The 24,543-nt window shown below is 36.4% G+C and overlaps 1 protein-coding gene across 1 annotated transcript in view; it reads right to left on the minus strand.

Moving 5' to 3' along the window:
• Positions 1–1,939: 1,939 nt before the first annotated feature.
• The window catches only part of LOC134531619 (voltage-gated potassium channel subunit beta-2), a 331,150-nt gene continuing 308,546 nt past the window's right edge, over positions 1,940–24,543 (minus strand). The window contains exons 6-9 of the mRNA XM_063367375.1: positions 20,311–20,408; positions 16,472–16,528; positions 13,288–13,497; positions 1,940–3,167 (exon numbers count right to left, since the gene is read on the minus strand). Coding sequence (XP_063223445.1) covers positions 3,066–3,167; positions 13,288–13,497; positions 16,472–16,528; positions 20,311–20,408 — 467 coding nt within the window. The 3' untranslated portion in view covers positions 1,940–3,065. The remainder of the gene's footprint in view (positions 3,168–13,287; positions 13,498–16,471; positions 16,529–20,310; positions 20,409–24,543) is intronic.

The raw sequence follows: 24,543 nt of genomic DNA on the forward strand, positions 1-24,543 counted from the left end.
GGAAATTCTTGTAAAGTTTCAGGTACTGGGTTTACTTTTTTTTAAATAACTATTTAACATGACTGATTATTAAGTAATTATCACCTTATAAACAAATTAGATAGGTCTATCGCCAAAAATACTTCTTACCTAATTGTGCCTGCTATAATGTATACTCAGAAGTTGTTTTAGTTTCTACTTAGAATAGTTTATCTGGAACTACGAAGAACCAAACGTTTATTATAAGTTTATTCTACGCTGAAAATTCAGTAAATTCACAATATATTCTAGATGTGTAGAAAGTAGCGTAACATTTTATTAAAGCGCATTATGTTAATATTTATTGCATCTGAAGGCATCTTTATTACCTTTTTAGTTTGAGGTTAATTTAACTTTCAACACTTAGCATAACAGGCCCGTAATTTAACTATATTGCTAACCTAATAATTTATTTCGTATGATTATAAAGGTACCGTATTAATTGAAATGCTCCTTTACTATATTGTATTGCTTTATAATTTTTAATGTACTATTTAAATCACAAAAAAAAAGTTTTAAATTGTAAGACGAAAATAAAATATATGTACCAAGATACTTTTAAAGGAAATCAACAAAACATAATTATTTTCTACATACCACAAACAAGCATTTAGGCCTACTTATTTTACTGAAGGTTATTTAATATTTAAAAAGGCATGTAAATCAATGAATTTGTGTAGTTAATTTTATAAGATAGGTATCTAGTTTCAAACCATATCAATTCAATTGATTAATTTGTCTTAAAACAGGTTATACCAAAATATACTTGGCTTATACCAGATTGATTAAAATACTGCCGAACTTTCAAACATCGTGTTACTTTCTAAAATGAATATAACACTAATATTTTATACTACTTTCACTAGAGCTGAAATGTATCTTATAGTATTGCCAACATTTTATCAAATACACCTTCATCACTGTTGTGCATTTACATTTATGTTATATTGTTTGTATTGTCTAGAGTAATACAAAGCAATAACAAGTGCTTTCATTACTAGATTCAAGCGATATGCATAAATGGAAAAAATTAATTTATAATATAACTACACCTACTCTAAACGTAACATTACCTTTAATTTTCGATATGAGATAAAATTAAATACTGGCTTTGCGTTTGTGATTAAAATATTATCTACGTTATTCGTGCACTATATTACATAATTACAATTTTAAGAATGTATAATTACGAATTTTAATTTCAATATGCAGTCAGTCGCTCAATAGTTAAAACTGAATAGTATAATCAGCACATTTAAAGAAATTTCTCAATAAAATTAAATAATTTAAGATATTTTAGAGTTTAAATAAGTCTTTAATAATTAATTAAAGAAAAATTTCTAGTAATAGGAAACAAATTGCTTACAAAGCAATCTCTTAGTAAGTAGTTAAATTCAGTTCTAATAAACCAGGATGAGTAATCTTACAAAATTTGATTTTCTAAAAACTGTCAAAATGTCCACAAACATAGGCCTAATGTAATAAATATCTCAATAAATGAAGTTGAAACCACGTAAAGGTAATGGTAACTTTAACACATACTAATATATTGGTTAAATCAAGTTTTGACAGGATAAACTTAAAAGTAAACTGCATATAATTTCTCTAATCGCAGGAAAAAATTGAATATATATATTTTTTTAGTTCTCTTAATATTTGTACATACTGTATTTATTTCACGATGGAAATATTTTTTACGTTTAATATATATTGTCCTAAGTGGAATTTTTTTTAATACAAGCTTATTTTTTGAGGTAAGCCACAATATAAAAAATATAATAAGTAATTCAGTGCTCTAAAGCTAACAATTTAATCTCAAATTTATATTCCAAGCAGAATGATGATGTAGCATAGTAAGCTTTTGAATGTAGAAATAGAAATATTATCTTTCTAAATTGATGTTACATGTAAATAAGTCCAAGTTTTTAGTTATATGAATAGTTTATATCAGATTAATTATAATCATGCGTAATTACAAGAAGATTATTAATAATTTTTGAAATTTAAAGGTCATAACTTAAAAAAAATTTACATTTGAAGACATAATTAAAATATAATTACATGCTAAGTTTTATTGCATTTAATACTGCTTAGTTCCCCGAAAGTATTATATATAGTACAACTTACGATATGATATTTTATTCTCAATACTTAACTAATGAATTACATACTTCATTTTATAACAGTTGAATTTCAATGACAATTTCCTGCTAATGCAATAAACTTTTGATTGGTAAGTACCAAGGATTTCACAAACATGATTTAATAAGGTGATATATATTCATAAATATAAAAGAAAACATTTTGAATAGAATAACAATTTTGCGAACAATTCTCGCAAGTGGTGACTATAAACATAATGTTGTCAGACGTGCTTACATGTAGAAATGATCAAATCCATGATCTACATCCTAATCTTTGAAATAATTAGTTTATTTGAAGTATCACTTCCCTAAATGTGCCTGAAAGCGTCGTGAGTTCTTCCTTTCGTAAAGAAAGTTCTGATGAAAATAAATAAATTGTTAAGCACCTTTTTATAGAAAGACCAAGGTGTCACAACCAATGCAGTGCTATTCTACTCTTATACGTGTATGTACACACATAAGCGTTTATGTGACATAGCGTTTATCTCTCAAGATGTATTTTTAAAAAACCCAAAGACTCTAGATCCCACGTGGTCGCAAGTCGCAGTGCGCTATAAGAATTGTAAAAGGTGAGATAAGTTCCCACAGTGGGTTCGCCGCACAGGTACAGATCTTGAAAAGGGGCACAGAAAGGGTAGCAGAAAGGAAAGTGGTGGGATGGGAAGGGAGGGGAGGGGATTGTTGGTGGCGGAAGGGGAAGGGGAGGCGGAGTCTCGGCCCCACCGCCCACGCGCCTCACACGGGGGTCGGCTGCGCGTCGCCGCCGGCGCGCCCGGACTCGTGACGTCACTGCACGCTGCAGAAGGGCATCTTCTCCTTGGACTCCTCCTGGACGGACTCCTCCTTGGGAGAGAGGTCCCCGGCTACTGATCCGTTCTGCCCCGCCGGGGGGCACATGGACTGTCATCTGAGCGCCAGCGTGGACACCATGGGCGGGCGCGCGGGCTTGTTGTCCAGGATACGCTCCAGCTCGCTCATCGTGCTGGCATTCAGCTTGGGCACGAGCTGCGCACACCACAACCCATCACTACCACCCTAACCAATGTGACACATGTACACGATGCAAACAAGGTCAATGGGCGCAAACCCTCATTGCGATAATGTCTCCAGTCTAGCCACAAAGGTAACAATTTGGGCCGCACAGTTGGTAAATATTCTATACCCATCATAATTGAAATTACCCCAAGCTACGCGGCAGATGCTTCCACCAAAAACTGGGTCACTGGGACCCAACCATAACTGCTTTACTGACCCACTTTAGATTATGAGCCAGTTGAAACAACCACCACCCAGTTCACAGGATACAACAGTTCACTGACTTACTTAGCCTACTCATGCAACTGAAGAAGCTGCTAGTAAAACAAACCCTCACCCCCTACTTTAATCGCAAGGCACAACACATCACTGTTTTACTTAACACCACTCGTGCCACTGATGTAGCTGATCCACACTACAAAAAAAAAAAATTCTATAGTCGTTCATCACAACACATCACTGCCTTAATTTACCCCAACTGCGCCACTGAAGTAGCTGTATACACCGCAACCCTCGAAGTAGATCGGCACAACAAATCACTTCCTAACTTAAAAACAACTGTGCAAATTAGGTAGCTGTTCACACTAGACTCTCAATTCCAAGACACTTGGCACAACACAAAACAAAAACTACCTTACTCTTAACCCCGCCCACACTGCAGAAGTAGATGTTCATAACGCACCCCCCTCCCCCCAAACACACAAAAATAAATCGTCCGACAAAATCATTTCTACCTTATTTAATACCACCGGCGCCACTGAAGTAGATGGTCACACCACACAAAAACTCCCATGTTTCAAGTCATTGCGCACAACACATGACTGCGTAACTTTAACCCACCCGTGCCACTAATTTTTTTTTTAAAATACCACACCCGTTCTTTAATCTCTGGGCACCACACATCACTAATATATTCAACCCCATCTGTGCAACTGACAACTGAAATAGCTGCTCACACCACAACTCCCCTCTACTTCTCTTATCCCACTGTACAACATATAACTGGTTTAATTAATGCCTGCCACGCCACTGGTGATGTTTCTCACACCGCAATCACTTTTCCTAGTCACTCACCATAAAAATCATTACCTTACATAATCCCACTTGCTACACTGAGTAACTGCATAAACCGCAACCCCCGCCGACCCTGAGCTTGTCGCTCGTCACAACACATCACGCACTGCCATACATGACGCCACCTGAGCCACGGGAGTAACTGCATACACCGCAACCCCCGCCGACCCTGAGCTTGTCGCTCGTCACAACACATCACGCACTGCCATACATGACGCCACCTGAGCCACGGGAGTAACTGCATACACCGCAACCCCCGCAAAACCTGTGTTAGTCAATCAGCACAACACATCACTGCCTTAATTTAAACACAATCGCACTACAGAAGTAGCTTTTCACACTGCATCCCCTTATTAATTCATTCTCCATAACACAAAATTGCCTTACTTAACCCCAACTGTGCTTCCTTTGTTTGACGAATATGCATCTCTTTCTTTAATGTCCTTCTAAATGTGCCATTTTTCACTGATTGTGCATCGATTTGTGCTTCCTATTTCGATCGTGGTTCCGTTTATGCTTCCTTTTTTGGAGTCTAGTTCTTATTGTGCTTCCGTTTTGCTGATTATGCTACCATTCTTGCATACTTTTCGTTGATTGTGCTTTTATTGTGCTTCCTAATCATTGATTGTACTTCTAGATATGCTTCCTTTTGTGAATGTGCTTCCGAATTTGTTTCCTTTTCGCTGATTGAGCTGTCGTTTGTGCTTAAATTTTTTTATTGTGCCTCTAATTGTGCTTGTATTATATGCTTGTGCTTCATATATTGCTTACATTTCGCTCATTGTGCTTCCATTTGTGCTTCAGTTTTGTTGATTGTGTTTCCGATTGGGCTTCCTTTTCGTTGACATTTATTCTGATGGTGCTTCCAAATGTGCTGCCTTTTCACTGATTGTACTTCTGCTTGTGCTTCTTTTTATGATTTTTCTTCCGATTATGCCTAATTGTTAGGATTGGTTCCGATTGTGCTTCCTTTTCGCTGACTGAGCTTCCATTTGTCCTTGGTTTTTTTTTAATGTGCTTCCTATTCACTAAATATGCTTCCATTTGAGCATCCTTTTATGATTTAGCTTCAAATCATGCTTCATTAATTTAATTTGCTTCGATTTTGCTTCAATTTCGCTGAGTGTTCTTCCATTTGTGCTTCATTTTCGTGAATTTTACTGCCAATTGTGATTCATTTTTTGATTGCTCTTCCAAGAATGCTTCTTTTTGTCGATTCTGCTTCCAATTAATTTTTTCTTTTCTTTGATTGTATTTCCGATTATGCTCCCTTTTTTATTGTGCCTTCAATTGGGCTTCATTTTCGTTTATTTTTCTTTACATTGTGCTTCCTTTTTTAAGTGTACTTCCATTTTATAAATATTCATTGACAAGACTGTAGTCTGACCATGATTGATCTCGTGGTTCTGAAACGTCTGGTGTATTCTCCTGACATTGGACATGGCTTTTTAAAAATGTTATTTGAGTATCGTAGAAAAATACCTCTTTGTTCGGGGAAGCTTAGCTTATACGCCTTACATTGAACAAGACCTAATTGGAATATATTTCAAGTATCTAAAAATTAGACACAGCCAAAAGTAATTATTTTGTCCGAGAGGTAACTTGTAAAGAGGAATTTTTCCAAGAGAATATGATTAACAAACTCCAGGAAATGTAGTAGGAAACAAAATTTTACTTTATGTTAAGCTTTAGCTTCTCTTATCACTCGTCCAGGATCGAACCAATGTGTGACACCAATTATAATTTTTGGCACAATTTTGAATTTGAAATTTTGAAGCATTTTTTACCAGTAATTTTGAAGCTAAAAACTTAAAACTTTTCTACTCTCTGTACACTTCCATTTAAGCTTTGTCAGGCCAGTCTCCCCAATCTGTTCCCAGCACTAGATCTGATTTTGCCGAGTCTTTTGCGAGCAAGCAGCTGTGCTCATTTTATCTCCGCTTGGACACACGTCCGTAGCCTGTAATTCTCCTCCCAGCCATGACAAGAACTGCTATGCCATGCAAGCTATCAGAGCAGCTCGGTTCTAAGAGTCCTCCTGATGCGAGCAAAGACATGATCGCGAGTCGTTTTCCCAACCATCGGCATGTCTCTGGCCTCTCCAGAGCTTAATTTCCCACCGTAATTGCACATTTCCAACACCCCCCCCCCTTTTTTTCCAGCATTTCCTGAGAACATTTACCAGGGAACTGACTGGCCACCAACCCCGGCCGAGCCAAAGGACATCCATCGGTCTTCGAATGTACCGCCTCTGCCCTCGCGTGACGGATTTGTGAGTTATATCCCCTGGGTGTTTGAACACCCGGTAAACGCCTGCCCCCTGGCGCCTCAGGCCACAAGTAGTGCCCCATAATTATTTTCAAAGCTACCAGAGTGCTGCACTAGTCCCCTCCATAAGCCCCGTGGTTTCAAAGTCGCCCCGTGCGAGAGAGTTGCGAGTCGATCTCTTCTTGTTTCGGACACTCTGCAGTAGGTCGCACTGCGATCGGCCACTTACATCAACTTCGAGATATCGAAGTGAGTATTTCTCTACCACTCCCTCGGAAATGTTTCAGTCCGGAAGCCTGTTTTAATTACGAGTCGTTGCCGCCCCGCATGGACTCCGCGCCGCGCTCGCAGACTGACCACCTCGGGTCATCGGCCAGCAATCCGCAATCTTCGTACGAAAATTTAGTCGGCTAGTCAAGGGATGTTGTCTCTAATCTCTAATTTTAACCATTAATTAGTCAGCCTGCGTGCCTAGTAGAAATAGTTATACTTCGCTAAATTTTTCTAATTATTTTATTTATGGAAATGTCTGCGGCAACCGCGCGTTTTGGCGAGCTTCGCATCCTTGCTGAGCGCTAGGAGCCCCTCCCTGTTGGACAGGGTTCAAGAGCCGGTTGCGGACATGACTACTGCGTCCTCGCTCCCTTCCTCGGGACCCAGGACACCCTGGTAGCCTGTTACACGTCACCTTCGGCCAGCTAACTTCATATCTCCAGACCAAATTCTTTGCGATGCCTCCAGCATTACAATTAGATCACTACGTTGGAAAGACTGGAACATCCGAAATTTTTCTTTACGGGATTTTAATAACTCTAAGCGCTAACTCTGGGATTGTTTATTTTAACATTTTTAAAGTTTTTGATTTCGTTTATCTATGTCAAATTAAACCTAAGAGTAATAGTCTAATTGGGGCCAGCCCATACATTAAAACGTCCTAGTTTTAATATATTTGTCAACCCATTCATTAAATGTTATAATTTTAATATATTTGGCAGTACACATATGCAAATAAAGTTACCTTTTAACCTGTTTGTTGAATTCATGTTTAGTTTCTATGTGTTAAATTAATTAAAAGTAAAAAAAATATAGAGGCACTTATATTTAGAAAAAATCACGTTTGTTAATAATTTTCATTTAAAACTACAAGATACACCAGTCTCCAAAAGTTATTCAAAGGAGACATTTACATTAATCCAATAAAGAGGAGAGTGTGTATGTAGCAAAGGACAGAAACCTGTTGAGTCAATCTTACATTAAGAGACGATATTTTTTATGAATTTTAGAATTTTTCTTTCAAATTTATAGGTAATTATTACAAATTTAAATAAGAAGAAGGACAACGTCGGTAGTTTACTGTCGGCTGGTGGATGAAAAATTTAAGCAGTACTTAAGATTTTTTTACCAAGTTTAATGAAACAATTTTTTCTTAAATATTTTACATTTACCAGTGTTCGAACCTAGGAAAGGAATCGATAATATCAATTTAAGGCTGGTAGAGGAGGAATATAAGCCTATTTTAGGATTTTTTACCATATTTTATTAAGTTACTATTTTTTGCCTATTTTTTTTTTGCATCGTGCCAGAATCCAACCGAAGACGGAAATCCATTAATACAATAATAATTTCAATAGAAAAAATATATTTTCGAGACTTTTCCTATATTTCTAGCAAAAAATTCAGAATTTTGAGATAGTGGTCAAGACGACCTACAAGATGGCGGAAGTCACGACAGTTGACTGTATGTTGATACTGAACTCTAGCACGTTAAATTTGAACTAATATGTTGGTAGCGCCTTCTAGCAAGGAATGCTATAATTACTTCAAATCGAGAAAATAAACTTAAATGTCTAATATGTGTCTCATTTTATATAAATATTATTTAAATATCGGGCTTGTAAATGTCTCGAGTCCAAGTTGTTAGGTTTTAAATTACGATAAATATAGGCTTATAAACCTCTTCTGGTCATGATAGTCACAGTAGCAAGATGGTCAGAGCACTGATTTGTAAATCTAACGTTCGTGGGTTCAAATCTATCTACCTCCATAATATATCTAACTTATTGAAATATTTTAAGTAACCGCTATGAGATCTAACATAAAACGGTTTTTAAAGTAGGTAGCCAAAACCGAGAAAATTTCTAAAAAATGAATATTCATGATCTTAGCGTGCTACGAAGTCAACACTTTCGCAACTAACGAACCATCGGGCAGGATTGAGGACGATAAAGGCGAATGTTACTAAAGATTTTCAAAGAGTTCCCGATAATACGTATTGAGAGGTGAACATGGCCAAATACTTACGATTGGCAAGCCACCACAAGAAGCCACCACAAAATCGCAGTCCCATAATAATAAGTTAAGCTTGTATTGACATATTTATACTATGTCCCACCCAAGATACCATTGTTTTCTTAAATTAGCGTAATAAAATAATATGTAGGCCATAATGTAGCGTAAAGAAATTACTTTTCATGAGTTTTTTTAAAATAAAATATGTCAATTTTTATGTGTGCAAGAAAAAAAAATTATGTAAAAACTTAGTGCGAATTTCAAACAAGTTTTGGACGAAAAATCTTGGAAATCGTGTGTTGCAAGCTAACACGCTCTAATTGATTTTGTTTTGGTACATGGTTACATCTAGTTAGATGTAGTTATGAGAGTTTGGGTTGCGTTCTGGATTGTCTGTTGTGACGTGTCGTACACTATAGTTCCCAAGCTGAACACCACTTCTTATGTGTATGTATCTTATAGCTGCCACATTTAAATAAGCATTTCTTCTATATATTTTGTATTCTATGGTGTTTGTGTGTCTGTGTACTACCTAAGCCACTACTCACTCTGTTAGTAAAAACCATGTATATGTACACTGCTCTATAGTATTTAGTATATTAACATCTTAAAAATAAAATGAAATTTTAACCTTATACTTTCTCTTTGGGTTCAAACATTAATGAAAATTACAGATGCATTATTATTCATGATATGAACATTTGCAAATATTAAACTTTTTGTGTACCTATATCCCAAGAAATTACAAATTATTTATATGTTGCTATAATGGAGAGAGAGTTTTATACAACATTTGTGCTAAAAATTATTTTTATTTATTTAATTAAATTTATGTTTTACTTAATAAAATAATGTACCTATAACACATTAAATGATACATGATTTATATTCACAACAATGCACTACAACATAGTATCATAGCAAATACTAAAATATGAATTATTCATTATATAATAACATTAGTATAATCCAGCAACACTCTAAACTTCAATTATATATATTTATTTATGTATAAACGTTAATCAATTATATCACAGTTAAATAATCATTTTAATTAATATTAATAATAAATCTTTATTAAGAAATAAATTTCGGTGATATCAAATTTGGTGTTTCAATGATTAAATCAGACATTAAAGCTTCAACTTTGTTCCAGGCCAGTTATGAATCTTTTTATAAATTAATATTTACTAGGACTACAGAGAATTTATCGAGTTCCAGACCATGACATTAAAATTCCAATTTTAAGTTCATTTCTCTTTATCAGGTCTAGTCACATATCGATAATAATATGATTTCAAGTCATACTTACGATTTCCGGCATTATCACCATAATTACATTTCACATAAGTATGAACATTTAGCCTCTTTAAGGTTTCTTCCAAATACCACAACTCACTAAATCAAAATCATAACACGAATATGAAGTGAAATGTCTTGTTACCGCTCTTGGGAGTCTTTGCGTCGACATTCTCATGTGCTTCCTTTTCGGTTTGTTGGTCAGAATTGAGTAACCTTTTTGGCTGAATTACCAACAATCCATTTTAATTTAACTGATACCTTACTTGGGATGTATTCCCTGTTTCTGCAGGCTGGGATGGAGGTGCGGAGGACCAAAGGGGTTTCCGCCTCTTAAAGTAGCCCTCCTGATTCTGCTGGTGACTGTAGATAAACGAAAACCGAAGGTCTTGTAATGTTGGGGACCACAATACTGCGATGGTTCGATGCATGATTGGAGTCCATTCCAATGCTGATATAGGATGATAGAATTTGATCTTTGTAGGAATGATGTAACGACTGACTTTGGCGAGCATCTTTATCATAAGTTAGTTGAGGTGGTCGTTCAGGAGTATTAGATCTACGCCAATCCTGTTTCTGGCGCTGTTGAATAGAACGATAAGTTTCTTTGACGTCACTCGAAGCTCTCCTCTTCTTTACACACCAATGTTTTGGCTTGTATGGTCTGTTGTACCTATGTCATCCCTTCTTGTAGGATGCAGAACTTCCTCTTTTATTACATTATGATGGTGCTTATTCTTATTATTCTCATATTTCCAAACAGTCAGATTAACACTTGCCTGGCTATTTGGTTTTTCCTTATTGTTCAGTCTATTCTGATACAAAGGATCGGTTTCTGCTGTGTCGGCCTATCGGATTCATCCCCTAAGTTCATCGAACGACTGAGTTGGTCCAGGCGATAAAAAGATAATAACTGTTCTAAGAAATCCGTTACATTCGCGAAGTGTCTACCATTTAGATTAAATTGGTATTTTATCTGTTATTATCGCCACAAACTCGAAATCCCCTATGGCAACATCAAAATACCTTGTCCGTTCAAACATATGGGATATGATTTTACCCTTTTAGGATAATAATTTTCAGAATGCAACTGAGCACGAATATTCCCTTTTATTCTCACATTTCAGAATTGTTGTTTGTATATCTCCTTAAACTCAGTATAACTTCTGATAGTAGACTGAAACACCTCCCTCCAATAGTACCTACGCATAGTCTCACGATGTTGTTCCTAAATATCTCAGCTTCTCTTCATCAGAAAGCTTAAACATGCTGGCATATTCGTCAAACTGCTTCAAACACCGAATGGGATTATCATACACATTAGCTGAAAATCGTTGCATGGATTCTGCTCATTGACATGCTGAATTATGTATGATCGCATCTTGATCTAACGCTAGCATTGATTTTTGTGGTACCTGAAAACTGGTTTCAGTTTCAACTGTGTTATATACAAAGGCCATACCGATTGCCTGTATAATTTATGTGTGGTTTGGTTAGGTCAACATGGTGGAGTAGTATGGGTTGTGTCTGACACACAAAAACTCTGCATGCTTCCTCTAGCTCATTCATTCGATTATCTACCTGGTGTATAAATGTTTCCTGTTGCTTTACTTCTTCTTGTAGCTTCTCTTCAACATATGTCATCTCTGTTCTTCTATTCTAGCTACCTGCAATTGGCATGCAATTTGTATTTATTTTATATTTTTGGTTTTGCGTGTTACTTGATCAGACAAATGGTCGTCTCTCTCTAACCGTTGTATCCTAACTCTATCTACCTCCTACCTTACCATTCTAATTTCAAAAGCTGTTTTACGCTTCTGTTCATCGAATTGTCTCGTCAAGTTATGTACATTGTATCCACTTGAGCTAAATGTCTTCCATACTCGTCAATGCGACTCTGTAGGCTATCCTTCACTCCACTGATTTTTGCTCTAACAACAGCACTCAATTTCGCAGAATATGCTCTCAACTGTTATTTACACGATTTTTAGATATTCCGTTAATTGTAATTTTAACTGTTAAGTATTAGAGTTGAAATCTGCCTTCAACTGTGATTTTAACTATTCAGTATTAAAGCTGAGATCGGTATTTACTGTGATTTTAACTGTGCATAGCCGGCCCTCATTTCTTCCCGCATTTGCTGAAAAACTGCATCAAGTTAACATTTACACTAACATTCGACATATCTGATGGATCTTACACTGGTGCTCTGGTTCCTTTTACACAAGGCACCTGCTGCTCCAGCACTGGTGGTAAGTCGTTTATCAGAGTTACGGGAATGTGAGACTCATTCTTTCCTCGCCACTCCGGGTTATGTTCAGCATTTCCTAACTCGTGAATACTTAATTGAATATGGTACATCTTGTTAGCCTCATTACTTTGATGGTCGTTCACTGCAGGCATCGGGTGCCTAGGTCAAGATCCTCAACTTAACTTACTCCAGAGTATGCTCTGAGTTCGTAGGGTTACTTCCCCTTATGTGATATTACGATGTTATGCAATCAACAGAAATAAATAATTTGTTGTTTACTTGACAATTATTTTAAGCTTATAATAAAATCTCGTTTTACAGAGTTGTAGTTAATTCTTTCGCTGTTGATATCATTACTTATAATATATGATAAATTTTTAATTTTTATTTATAACAACCGTTAAAGTGTGTTATTATGTTTTTTTAAATATAATTTTAATATAAATACCTTATGGTCGGTGAAGCACAAAATATTACATATTACCTTGTTGACTCTATGCAGTCACTAAAAACTTATAATGAAACGATTTATTATGGGAATAATCACTAAATATATGAATTGAAGATTACATATTTATTTTTGCACACTCTGTGTTGATCTAAGCGTATAATAAACCATTGGTTTTTACAGTGAGCGACCATATGGCCGCCTAATGCAGACATAGACTCCTCTCCTCTACAAGACATTTCAGTAACCTTCATGGCATTTTCGCACACAAACTGTTGAATTGTCAATGCCAGATCATTACAGTGTTTATCACTTGCCCAAAAGTGATTCAGAATGCCTTTGCTCCTCCTAATCTTAAGGTCGTTCTGCGGTGTTGAGGTCTGCGCACGCTACCCTTACAGAAGCCAGACTCCGGGAAAGCACAAGCACACTGGCAGGCGCCAGAGGGCGGGCTGGCACACCTGCAGGCTCTGGATGCTCTCGTACAGCTGGTCGACCGAGGCGGCCCCCAGTAGCAGGCACTGCACACTCTCGTTCTTGAGGCACCACGCGATGGCCAGCTGCGACACCGTGCAGCCCAACTTCTCGGCCAGCTGCGCGATGTCCCGCAGCTTCTCGTGTTGCCTGCGCGTTTCTTCGGGCTGCATGCGCTCCTTGATCCAGGAGTAGCTCTGCAGCAACAAGGAGTAGCTCTGCAGCAACAAGGAGTAGCTCTGCAGCAACAAGGAGTTGATGTTGCAGTGGTCGTCCTCACCGGGAACACTCGTGTGTCCCTTTTAGAAAAAAAACACCACATCTTAATTGCATCGGGATAAATTAGGTGTTTTATGTTTGACATAATGTAATTAACCCGTCAGCCACTCATGATTTCATGCCTTAAAATACTATGCTCAAAAGGTAAACAATAATTAGCAAAATAATTTGTAAAATTAATCATTAAAATGTTTTATCCCAAACAACTTAAAATAAATGGTAAATGGAACTGCTAGTAGTATGGAATAGTTGGGTAGTATTGAGTGCCATGATTAATCCTGGGTTTTGCGTTATGCCAAACAGAAATTATAAATATTATATATCACATTAAAATAATATGTTCCCATGATCCTCGGCTGTGAGCCTCGTTTGTATCCTGAATACATAACGGTTGTATCAGATAAAATTTAATTTTACATGAATAAATAAAAAAACATTTTCAATGTTACATTACTAACTAATAGCTATAATGGTTTTTCTAGTTTGCAGACCTGACGTTACTATTCAAAATAACCGAAGATTCTAGAATCTAAGATGAAAGCTGAGGTCTAGGTCAAAGCTCCACTCCAGAGGCATATTGTGGGTTTGACGATGTGGAATTTAAGCCTCAATGGGGAATTTTCGTTTTTTTCAGGGATTTTTTTTTTCAAGCATTTAGATATTCAAATATATAATTTTTTACTGTATTTTTCGCTTGAAAATTAAGATTTTAACTTTTTAAAGAAATTTTCTTTAAAAAAACTTATAATTTTGGTGAATTTTGGCGAAAACTTGGGAAATTTTGACTAACTTTGAGTAATTTTTGAACAATGTTTGGTATTTTTGAAGATGATGGCCACCGTGACGTTAAAGGTCGGTAGGTACCTCGCACCCCAACTTGGAACCTACCAGCGGGTTCCCTGTGGCCAAGTATTGAAAGGTTAAATTAAGTGTATGAGATACAGGAGAATATTTAAATGTTCCAAAAATGATCCTTTTATGACAGTTTTACTGATTAAAATGTATTTTAATGTAATCCTAAACTCAACTTAACTATTAGAGCGTGGTATTTAGTAAAAATTCTCACCATCACAAATGTACAATGCGTATGAAACGGAAGTTTTAACTGTACACCAAAATATAAAAGTCATAACCATTGCCAAAGACAACTTGAAAAATGGAAATTATAAAAAAGACCTAAATGTCACAGATATGTCTTGCATGAACCATGTTGGCTATATCATTACACATGTTAATTTTTCGAAGAAAGAGATGAATGAAACATTGATGAAATTATTGCTGTTTGCATGCCAAAGGCTGGAGGTCTTGTGACACATTAATATTGTGGTTTAAATGTTAAAAAAAGTTTCCAGCCTACAATACAAATCTTTAATGGCTGCTTTTAGATGGATATTTCAGACCCAAGGATCTTGATGATATACCTACGTTATGATCGGAAAAGTAATGTCCATGCAATAAGCACTCCTCAGTAAACGACTGAGGTACTTCCGCTATTGGACAGAACGTTTAAAGATTTCTAGAGTAATGGCGAGTCCTTGACAAGTACCGCGGAAGGGGAAGCATGGGAAGGGGCAATGAGGACCGCTGCTAATCCGACGAGGCGTGTGCTGCAGCGCTAATAGATATCGCCCCACCCGCGAGCTAACGGCCCAGCTGACAGGCTATCAACACTGACCTGCCTCGCAGCCTCGCTCTAGATTGCTCGTAACACTACAAGAATACTTAAGGTGAATGTTCTTTACTATCAATTCGAATAAGTATTGGAGAAGATAAAATTGCAGGGCCTGTTTTAAGTGAACGTTAAAAGTCACGTCGGCTTGATGTAGCAAAACGAATTGAAATAAGGAACCTATTGTCCGTAAATTAAGTTTATGTTCTAAGGTTAAAAAACTATTAAGTATGTTTTTTATGTAATTCTTTTTTAATTTTCATAGTCAATGCTTGATCCGAGAATCGTAAACTCCGTGACATAAATTCGTTTTAATTTCTTCTTATGTTTTAAATATTTTGTATATTCTTATTTATAAATAAATAATTTAAAATAAAATAATTAAATTATTTCTCTCAGCGGAGTCAAAGCAGAGGATTTGAACTTGATGATGTTAGAATATTTATATTAAGCTTATTGCAATGTTTCATACTTTAAACTATTTTAATTCATAAAATTAGTAATAATATATTTCATTAAAATAGAAGTCATAAAGTCATTATTGGTTTACTGGTGGCTAGCAAGGTAAGTTTTGTGCGGTTTACGTGGACTTTTCATGCTAGCAACCATTTTAAGGGGAGAAAAAACAGGAAATATTTTCTAAAAATGCGAATTCATCTAAACATGAAAAACTGTGAACCATCTTGTCAAGCTGGACGAGTAATTGATAAACATGGCATAAATTGGTATTTGCTGTTTGACATATGTGTGTAATAAAAACTGCAATGCGCTACCATGCCTTCACTTACCTCTGCGTCAACGTTTTGCAGTGCGAGTTTTCTCCTTAACATTTTTACCTTTATTGTGTACCAATAATTTTATGAAAAGAGAAAATATTTATTTAACGTTATTTCCATTGATAAGTAAAATAATGTATTAAAATTCAAGGTTTGATTAAACTAAAAATTAAATAATATAAAATTATGATACCATAAATAAAAAATACCAGCCAAATATAAAAAATTATTAAACCAAAAAAATTAAAACCACCACATAATTATTACTTGAGTTATTTCCATGAAATATTTTGTATGTAAGAAAATGTCCATTTACCTATTTTGAAAGTAATTACAAATTAAAATTTTTGTTTACATATGTATCGTAAATGAATACCCCTTCGTAAGGTTTTCAATATGTTTCTAAGCTAGTTTATCATGTAAAGTATTTAATAAGTTTACACTCACCTCCTTATTGGCTGCCTGAGTTTCGTCTTCCGTCCAACTGAATGATGAATACTTGTTCTGTAAGAACAAAAAAAAATGCAATTTCAAACAAAATCAAATTTACAATGTTTATAAGGATCAAACACATTTATCAATTTTCTGAATATCTATTGACTCCTAAATGATTTGGAAAGTAATCAATGTTTAAATATTAATGGTGGTATTATTTTAAAATTTTACAATACATGTATCTATTTTAATGCATGAAAATTAAATTGTAAAACCGCTAAGATTTAACGTTAGCAACAATGACAAAATTTTCAAAATACTGAGTTTAACTCCTTAATATTTATAACAACTGTCATTTATGTTGAGTCCTACATTTTTAAATCATTTTAAATTTACATATGTGTTCAAAGTTGAAGGTTTCATCTTTTTTTTTTAAATTCTGTTCAAATAAATTAAATACAAGAAGATCGAAATAGCTTTTGGCATGTTACTTACCAATGAATGGTGGGTAACAATAAACTTTAAGTGAATCATTGTAAATAAATTACGACGATATTTGTTACTACTATCTAGTTCGACAAAACTTTAATTCTATATACGAGGGTTATTTTTTTTTCAAAATCCGATCGGCTGTAATAAAAAAACGGGAATGAATTGGGAAATTTTTTTAATGTCAAAAGAAACGTACATTTTTACTCTATTTTTCCACATAATCACCGTGAGATTGAGGCATTTGTCGTACCGATGCACCAGCTTTCCAATACCCTCTGCATAAAATGATGCCTCCTGCCTATTCAGCCACGTTTTAACAGTGCTCTGCAGTTCATCATTGGTGTTGAAGCGTCGTCCTCCAAGCCACTTTTTCAACGTGGGGAAAAGGTGATAGTCACTCGGTGTCAAATTCGGACTGTAAGGAGGGTGATCAAACACAACTGAGGTGTGAGTTGGCCGCTCCACATGGTTGGTGGAAGGAGGTAATCACTACGAGACGTGTCGATTCGTGTACGAGCGATTAGGGTATCGATTAATGGGCATGCCATGGAGAAATGAAACTGTAATCACACTGCAGGGCACTGTTAAAATGTGGCTGAATAGGCAGGAGGCATCATTTTATGCAGAGGGTATTGGAAAGCTGGTGCATCGGTACGACAAATGCCTCAATCTGCACGGTGATTATGTGGAAAAATAGAGTAAAGATGTACTTTTCTTTTGACATTAAAATATTTCACAATTCATTCCCGTTTTTTTATTATAGCTGATCGGATGTTGAAAAAAAATAACGTGTTCCTAAGCAGTTTCAAGCAAAATTTAGAGGCAAGGCACTATATTTGCAAGCACCAAAATCTTAAAAATCCACAAAACTGATGTGAAAGCCTATCTGTAAATAGCATGTCCGATTCGTAAATATATTCCGATAAAAGAGACACAATGGTGAGAATTCGTATTCCTGTTTGAGGATCATGCTTTAAATACCAGTCGATCCATCTTGATTTTTGTTTATTTTAATTGTGTGTCCAAAATAATAAATTTAAAAACTAGGATATTTCCTTAGAACAGGTAATGGCTGAACCCTTTTACAATATATCCAATTAAAAGTTGTTTCTTTACTAGTATATTGATCTCGTCGTTGAGGAGAAGATAAACTCAAAATAATAATAAATTAAAAAACGAGTAACGTTCCTGTTTCACCCATAATCCAAACCCAAAAACTATTATGTTGATGCAGCTATTTAAAACAACCGCACCATGTAGGCAGACCAAACACCATCAGAGCTCGCAGGGGATGCGACATAAATAAAAGTGATGTTAGGGCTTAAGTTATATTCTACAGTGGTTAAATGATTGTGAGTTGTCGACGAGACATTTACAGACTCAACGGTCAAGGAACTTGGAAGTACTTGACGATAAGGATATAACTTCACACTGGCAACGTATGCCTACATTTCCCAACTTGCAAAAAACACCAACATATTTCTACATCCCATTGACGATTCCATTCCCGTGCATTTGACGTGCCTAAATCACGTTGAAAGAGGACTGGACACACCAGAACACATGGCCCTATCTTCCAACTTTCCCAAAACCAATTTCCTTGTTAAGTGGTTACCCTTCCTGTGCAGTTTATGTGACTCGTTTACCTTGGCAGAGGACCGTAAGAAAATGAACTCGCCGCCCTCCTCCAGTATAACCGTCACCTTCTCTATGATGGATGGAAACATTTTCTGTGCCATTGATTCTTATTGCCCACCTTAACAGAATACTGCAACAACAATGGCATGCTGCTTTCAGCAGCTTACCCGACATTAGATTCATGATAAGCAGCGACTCTCTCCGCTTAATTCATTAACCTCGCTTATATTGCTAAAAAGAAAACTGCAAGAGTACGGACATGACACCCTCTTCCAGCTGTACGACACCAGCTCCGTGACGAGCAGCGACCCTCTAAGTACACTTGATGTGCCTCGCTCACCTTAATAGAGGACCACGAGAACAAGGACACACTTACCTGCACCAACTTTCCCTACACATGTTCCAGCAGAGATTCTATATGTGCACTAAATGTGCCTCACTCACCTTGAGAGTGGACCACCAAGCATGGACATTCTGCAATCCTTCAGCTTGCATGACACCAGATCAATGGTGAGTGTGAACCCTTTGTGGAAAATGTATGAGCCTCACTCACTTTTAAAGAGGAATGTGAGAACAAGTCCAAGCTACTCTCTTCATGCTTTCGCGACACAATTTCTATGATGAGCTGTGACAATTTCTGTGTACCTGACATGCCTCGCCTACCTTAAGAGAGAACCGCAAGAACAAAGGGATTATGCCCTTCTCTAACTTACCCGATACAAGATTAATAATGAAGGTGGACACTCAAAATGGACATTATGCACTTAATAACCTTGAGAGAGAACCACCAGAGCTTAAACTTGCTGCCTTGCTCCAGCTTTACCGAACCCCTGCTCAATAAATAATGGTCAACCACTCCATGAATTTTATTTGCTTTGTGTACCATGGAATAGGATCACTATAACAAGGACATGCTGCCTTCCTCCAGAATACCTGACACCAGTTTAATGATAAGCAGCTATATTCTCCAATCAATTGATTGGCCTATCTCACCTCTTGAGAGAACCGCGAGAACAAGGTCACAATGGTCTACTTTAACTTTCCCGCTACCAGCTTCATTATGCACTGTGACCCTCTCTGCGCACATTATCAGCCTCGCTCATCTTGCAGTGGGACTGCAAGAACTTGGACATGTTGCCCTTCTACATCTTCGTTCACCTTAACAGAGGACTATAAAAACCATAAAATACTAAACTCCTCTAGCTAACTTGACAACAACCCCATGATTAACAGCGATGCTCACTGTCCAATTGATGCATCTAGCCTTAATAGGGGATTATGAGGACAATGACACGCTTCCTTTCTGTAGCATGCCAGGCACAGAATAAATTGTGCATTGCTCCTGCGATACTCTGACATTCCCAAAATTCCCCAACACCAGCCTCACCTAATTCACCTTGAGAAATGACCATGAGAACATGGTCATGATTGACTTCCAACTGGTTCGACACCAGAACTATGGTAGTCTGTGACACTCCGCATGTACTGGAAGCCCTTCGTTTATTGTGAGGGATAATGGCAACAACAGTGATACTTTTCAGCCTTCCAGCTGTCCCATCGACAGCCTCAAGGTGAGAGGCAACCCTCTCGGGCACATGATGCGCCTCACTACATCGAGAGAGGACTGCGAGAACCAGAACATGCTTTCTCCTCCAGCTGGCCCGACACTAAATCCATTGTTAGTGGTGACTCTCCCTGTACACTTGACACGCCTTACTTACCTTGATAGAAGACCGCGAGAACAATGACACGCCACCCTCTTCTAGCTTCCCCGACACCAGCCCCATGGTAAGCGGCGACCATGTCATCAGCCCCACGCCTGCAACATATGTGCCATATACTGAACCCGCACACCGATTTCTTGTGTCTTTAAAGGTATGTTGTAATAAACTGTATTTTATCAATAAATCGATATTGGATATATCGTTAAAAGAAGTTAGACCAGTTGGATTAGTTGTTACAACTTCATTTGGTTAGCCAAGAACACTAGGTTTGAATTGTTATCCCAGTTGGGGATTTGTTAATTAATGGAAATAATCTAACTGGTTTAAAAAGTGGAAATTTTTTTGTCCATTCTCTTACATGCTATGGCTGACAATGGCGAATCACTACAGTATGATATCACAAAGAACAACTCATTTTATGCCATGCCCTTCCCGTTTAGGTAAATGATGGAGTATATTCTGGGCCGACCAATACATAGTTATCATCATAGTAAATAGTAAATTTAATTTTTATTAGAGTCAGATTTCACATTTATGTTTTATTTTTTAGAATCGCAAAAAATATATTTTTGTTAGTAGTATATAGTGACCCTTTTATTGGCAATAACAAAGCAAATGTTGGCTCCATATGTGTAAAATAATAACTGGTAGGTCAGTTAATAATAATAATGGATACGAAAAATATTGAGAAATAACCATGACTAATAACTTTGAAAAATTAAATTGGAAAAACTAAATAAAATAACTAATGTAAAAATACTATATTACAAAACATGCATAAAATTTAAAACAAAGTATTAATTTATTAATACTTTTCCACTGCCCAATCTATGTTGGTGCCTTTATTTGGTGAGGGGTGAACTAGGGAACCCACCTTCTCACATCCTGATATCTCAACTGCCCTTGGTGGAGAACCACAAATAAAGTTGTGCTTTTAATTCAAATACCCAGTGATAGGTTTTGCTGTTAAAATATGTTAAATTATGTTTACCAATTAAAAAATATATAAAAAATGATAATAATTACAACTTAGTAAAAGTTTCAGGACAAAACATTTTGTCACTTGGAAGTGTAAAGTAACAAAAGGGATGTGTTCGTCAAATTCAATCAATTTTGATTACAAATTTTTTGCAAGGATTTCTGATGTGTTATTTTGGGTCTATTACAAAATCCATTGTATTAATTAGATTGAATTGTTTTTTTATTATTTGATTACTGTAGAGTGATTTGAGGCAATTGAAATTGTGAACTAAAATATATTAAATTAAAAGGTAAAGTAAATGGTTTGGCATTGCAGGCCACTGCCTTCCCCATATATGCAGATATTTTTAACTGATAATGTTCCCATAATGGAATACAGCAGCTCATTATGTAGGCGATGTTGACCTAGTTTCATAATGAAGTTGTTTTGTTAGTACTATATGTTTATAGATCCTGCTACAGGATACTGTGAGGTGTGATGCGTATTGTGCTATCTTGGATTGTGACATAATGGCGGCCATCTTGAATGAACTTGACGTTTTACCTTGATTATCGACTTTGACCTTGACTTGATCTTAAACTGTGACCTCGAATTGACCTTTGACCTCAAATACCATCTTGAATTTTACCATATTTAAATAGAGCACCTCACTCCTCGAATAAAGCACTTTTCATGTCAGCCACCATATTTAATTATGATGCCACATCCACCATCATAGATGTGACATCACAGTCACTTTTTCGATTCTGACAGCAAGTCCAACATCTTGTTTTCTGCTGAATACAGTCATCTCGGATGATGTCAGACTGACACTTTAGTTCTTCTGTTTGCCGGAGGCCAAATTCTTGGATATCGCCAGCTTTGTTTCTGGTGTTTGTTCCCAGAGAGAGCCAGCGTCGTTGTGTTTATGCACGTAACGTCGGTGTTCCATTACCTGTCAATGTTGCTGAGGTTCATATTTACATATTACATTAAACTTTTTATAAAAAATACATTGGAACCACATGAGATCTTGGAAATCTGGGTTGAAAAAAATACTCTTTTGACTACACGGCCATCGAGACATTTACCTCACCGATATTTAAATAAGGTAAAAAAAACACACAATTTCAAACTTGTAATTTTTTTTAGCTTGAAAGAAAAATAACATCACTGCTAGAGAACATTGTTGCGATACTTATTTTCAGTAATCTATACCATGTGCACTAGTTATCACATGTTGTCTGATATAGGGTGTTGCCACCATATTTTTTTTTATTAATGGAAACAAGGAATGCTAGTGTCATGTAGTACACACGTAATTTGCTATTGATTAATTTTTTACCTTCTAGAGTGTAGTAATTTTTATTACCATGGCATACCTATCTTTTCAACTATCTTGGCCACAATCTTGAAAATACGTAACGATCTAGCTGAAAATTCTGAAAAAAAAAATAAAAAAAATTATCAACAAAATCTCTTGTCAAAATAATGATTACTTCAATCAATTCATCTCCTCGGTTAGATCCTTGGTTAGTACTAAAAACGATTATTGGATTAAATATATATTTACCTCATATGACATGTTCAAGAAATAATGTAACAAATATGCAATGAAATTTATTATATATTTTCTACTGTACTGCAAAATCAAAACCAACAAATCACTAGCATTTCTCGAATATTTCAGGCTTTAATTAAGGAGGGCCAGTTTTTTACATGTCTTGGAATGTATTTTTAGGACATCTCCAAATGACAGTTGATTACCACATACAGCACACAGCTTAGAATTATCTGTTTCATTGAAAGGACAGCGCAATGAACATGGACACAAATGTCTTGCCACAGCAGATACATTTCGGCCCCGATGAATGCATTGTCACAATTTATCATGTGTATTTATAATATTCCATAGTATATGAACTGGCTTCAACACTTGTTGCACTCATATATATAATTCATCCATAGTTATTATTACAATCGTGTATTACATAATCGCAATTTTTCAACTTTCTGATGCAACGCACAGTTGGATGATGGAACACTGTTAGTTTTTGCCTCCTTAGTTATTAATTACGCTGTTTTTTAAGACAGTGCACAAATTAAAGTCTCTTGAAGTGCTGTCGGTGACGATGGTACTCATTCTATTGAGATCTCTGGAATTGTCAGCAAGGTGTCTTCGGAGTATCTGCCGCTGTTGCCATCGGGATCTGTGTGGCCACTGATAATTCTGCAGTCAGAGTCCCTGGCATTGATGAAGGAGCTGACCTTGCGGTTGTTGTAGGTGATCGGTCTGACTGGGCTAAAGAACCAACAATCACTTATGGTAAAAGTATTATCGAGTTCTCCATTAAAAATGGTAAAGTTGCCATTAATATCTTAATCGTTTCAGCTTACAAGTCCGAGTAGCTCTCAGGGGAGTCTTTTCTCTCACTTTCGCAAACAAAGATAAACTCAGTCACACCCAAATGTCAATTGACATTGTGGAGCCAATCAAATCTCATTTCGAAGCTTCACAGTATTTGGAATTAACTGCTAAATGTCATATCGTCGGTAAATAACAGCACACTTTTTGAATAGTGACGAATTAATCGACTTGTTCATTGGACAGTTCCAGTTTTCAAGATTTTTAGTATGCTGTGCTAGCATAAATGTTATGCGAAGTATTTGCAAACAGGTTCTTCTTTGCACTTCAGTAACTCAAGGTAGATGTGATAATGTTAATGTAAGCTCTCTTGACGTAGAAATTGTTTATTACATTAAATGCACTGAAACAGTATTATTTGCTCATTGTTTGGACATCCACTTATTTGATGTCTTAGAGTGTTTGATGGTGTAGTGAATGATGTACCAAAGATTTGCACTGGCGCGATAAAAAAAATTATTCTCTGAATCTACGAGGTAGCTGGCGAAACCTTAGCCGATGGAACTGCAAATGTAAATTTTTCCTCTGCAGCTGGTTTCACAGATGCGATCGAGATCTGCGTCACCGACGTTGTCGCTGCCATTAGGATCTCTAGTGCTGTCTATGTTGCAGCCATCTGTGTCTCCGATGCCGATAAAGTTGTTGTCGTCGCTGCCATTGTGGTCTACGCGGCTGTTAGTAGACCATACTTCAGGGTCTTCATTGGAAAACCAACTAAATCTCAGGAAACATACTGAAGTTAGCCTATCAGACTTCACCGCTGACAGAGTTTGACTAAGTGTCCTGTTGTCTGGAACTTGCTTGAATACCATTGGTTGCTAGTACACAAAGCAAGTCAAAACAG

The sequence above is a fragment of the Bacillus rossius genome, chromosome 5, assembly GCF_032445375.1.
Source record: "Bacillus rossius redtenbacheri isolate Brsri chromosome 5, Brsri_v3, whole genome shotgun sequence".
NCBI lineage: Eukaryota > Metazoa > Arthropoda > Insecta > Phasmatodea > Bacillidae > Bacillus > Bacillus rossius.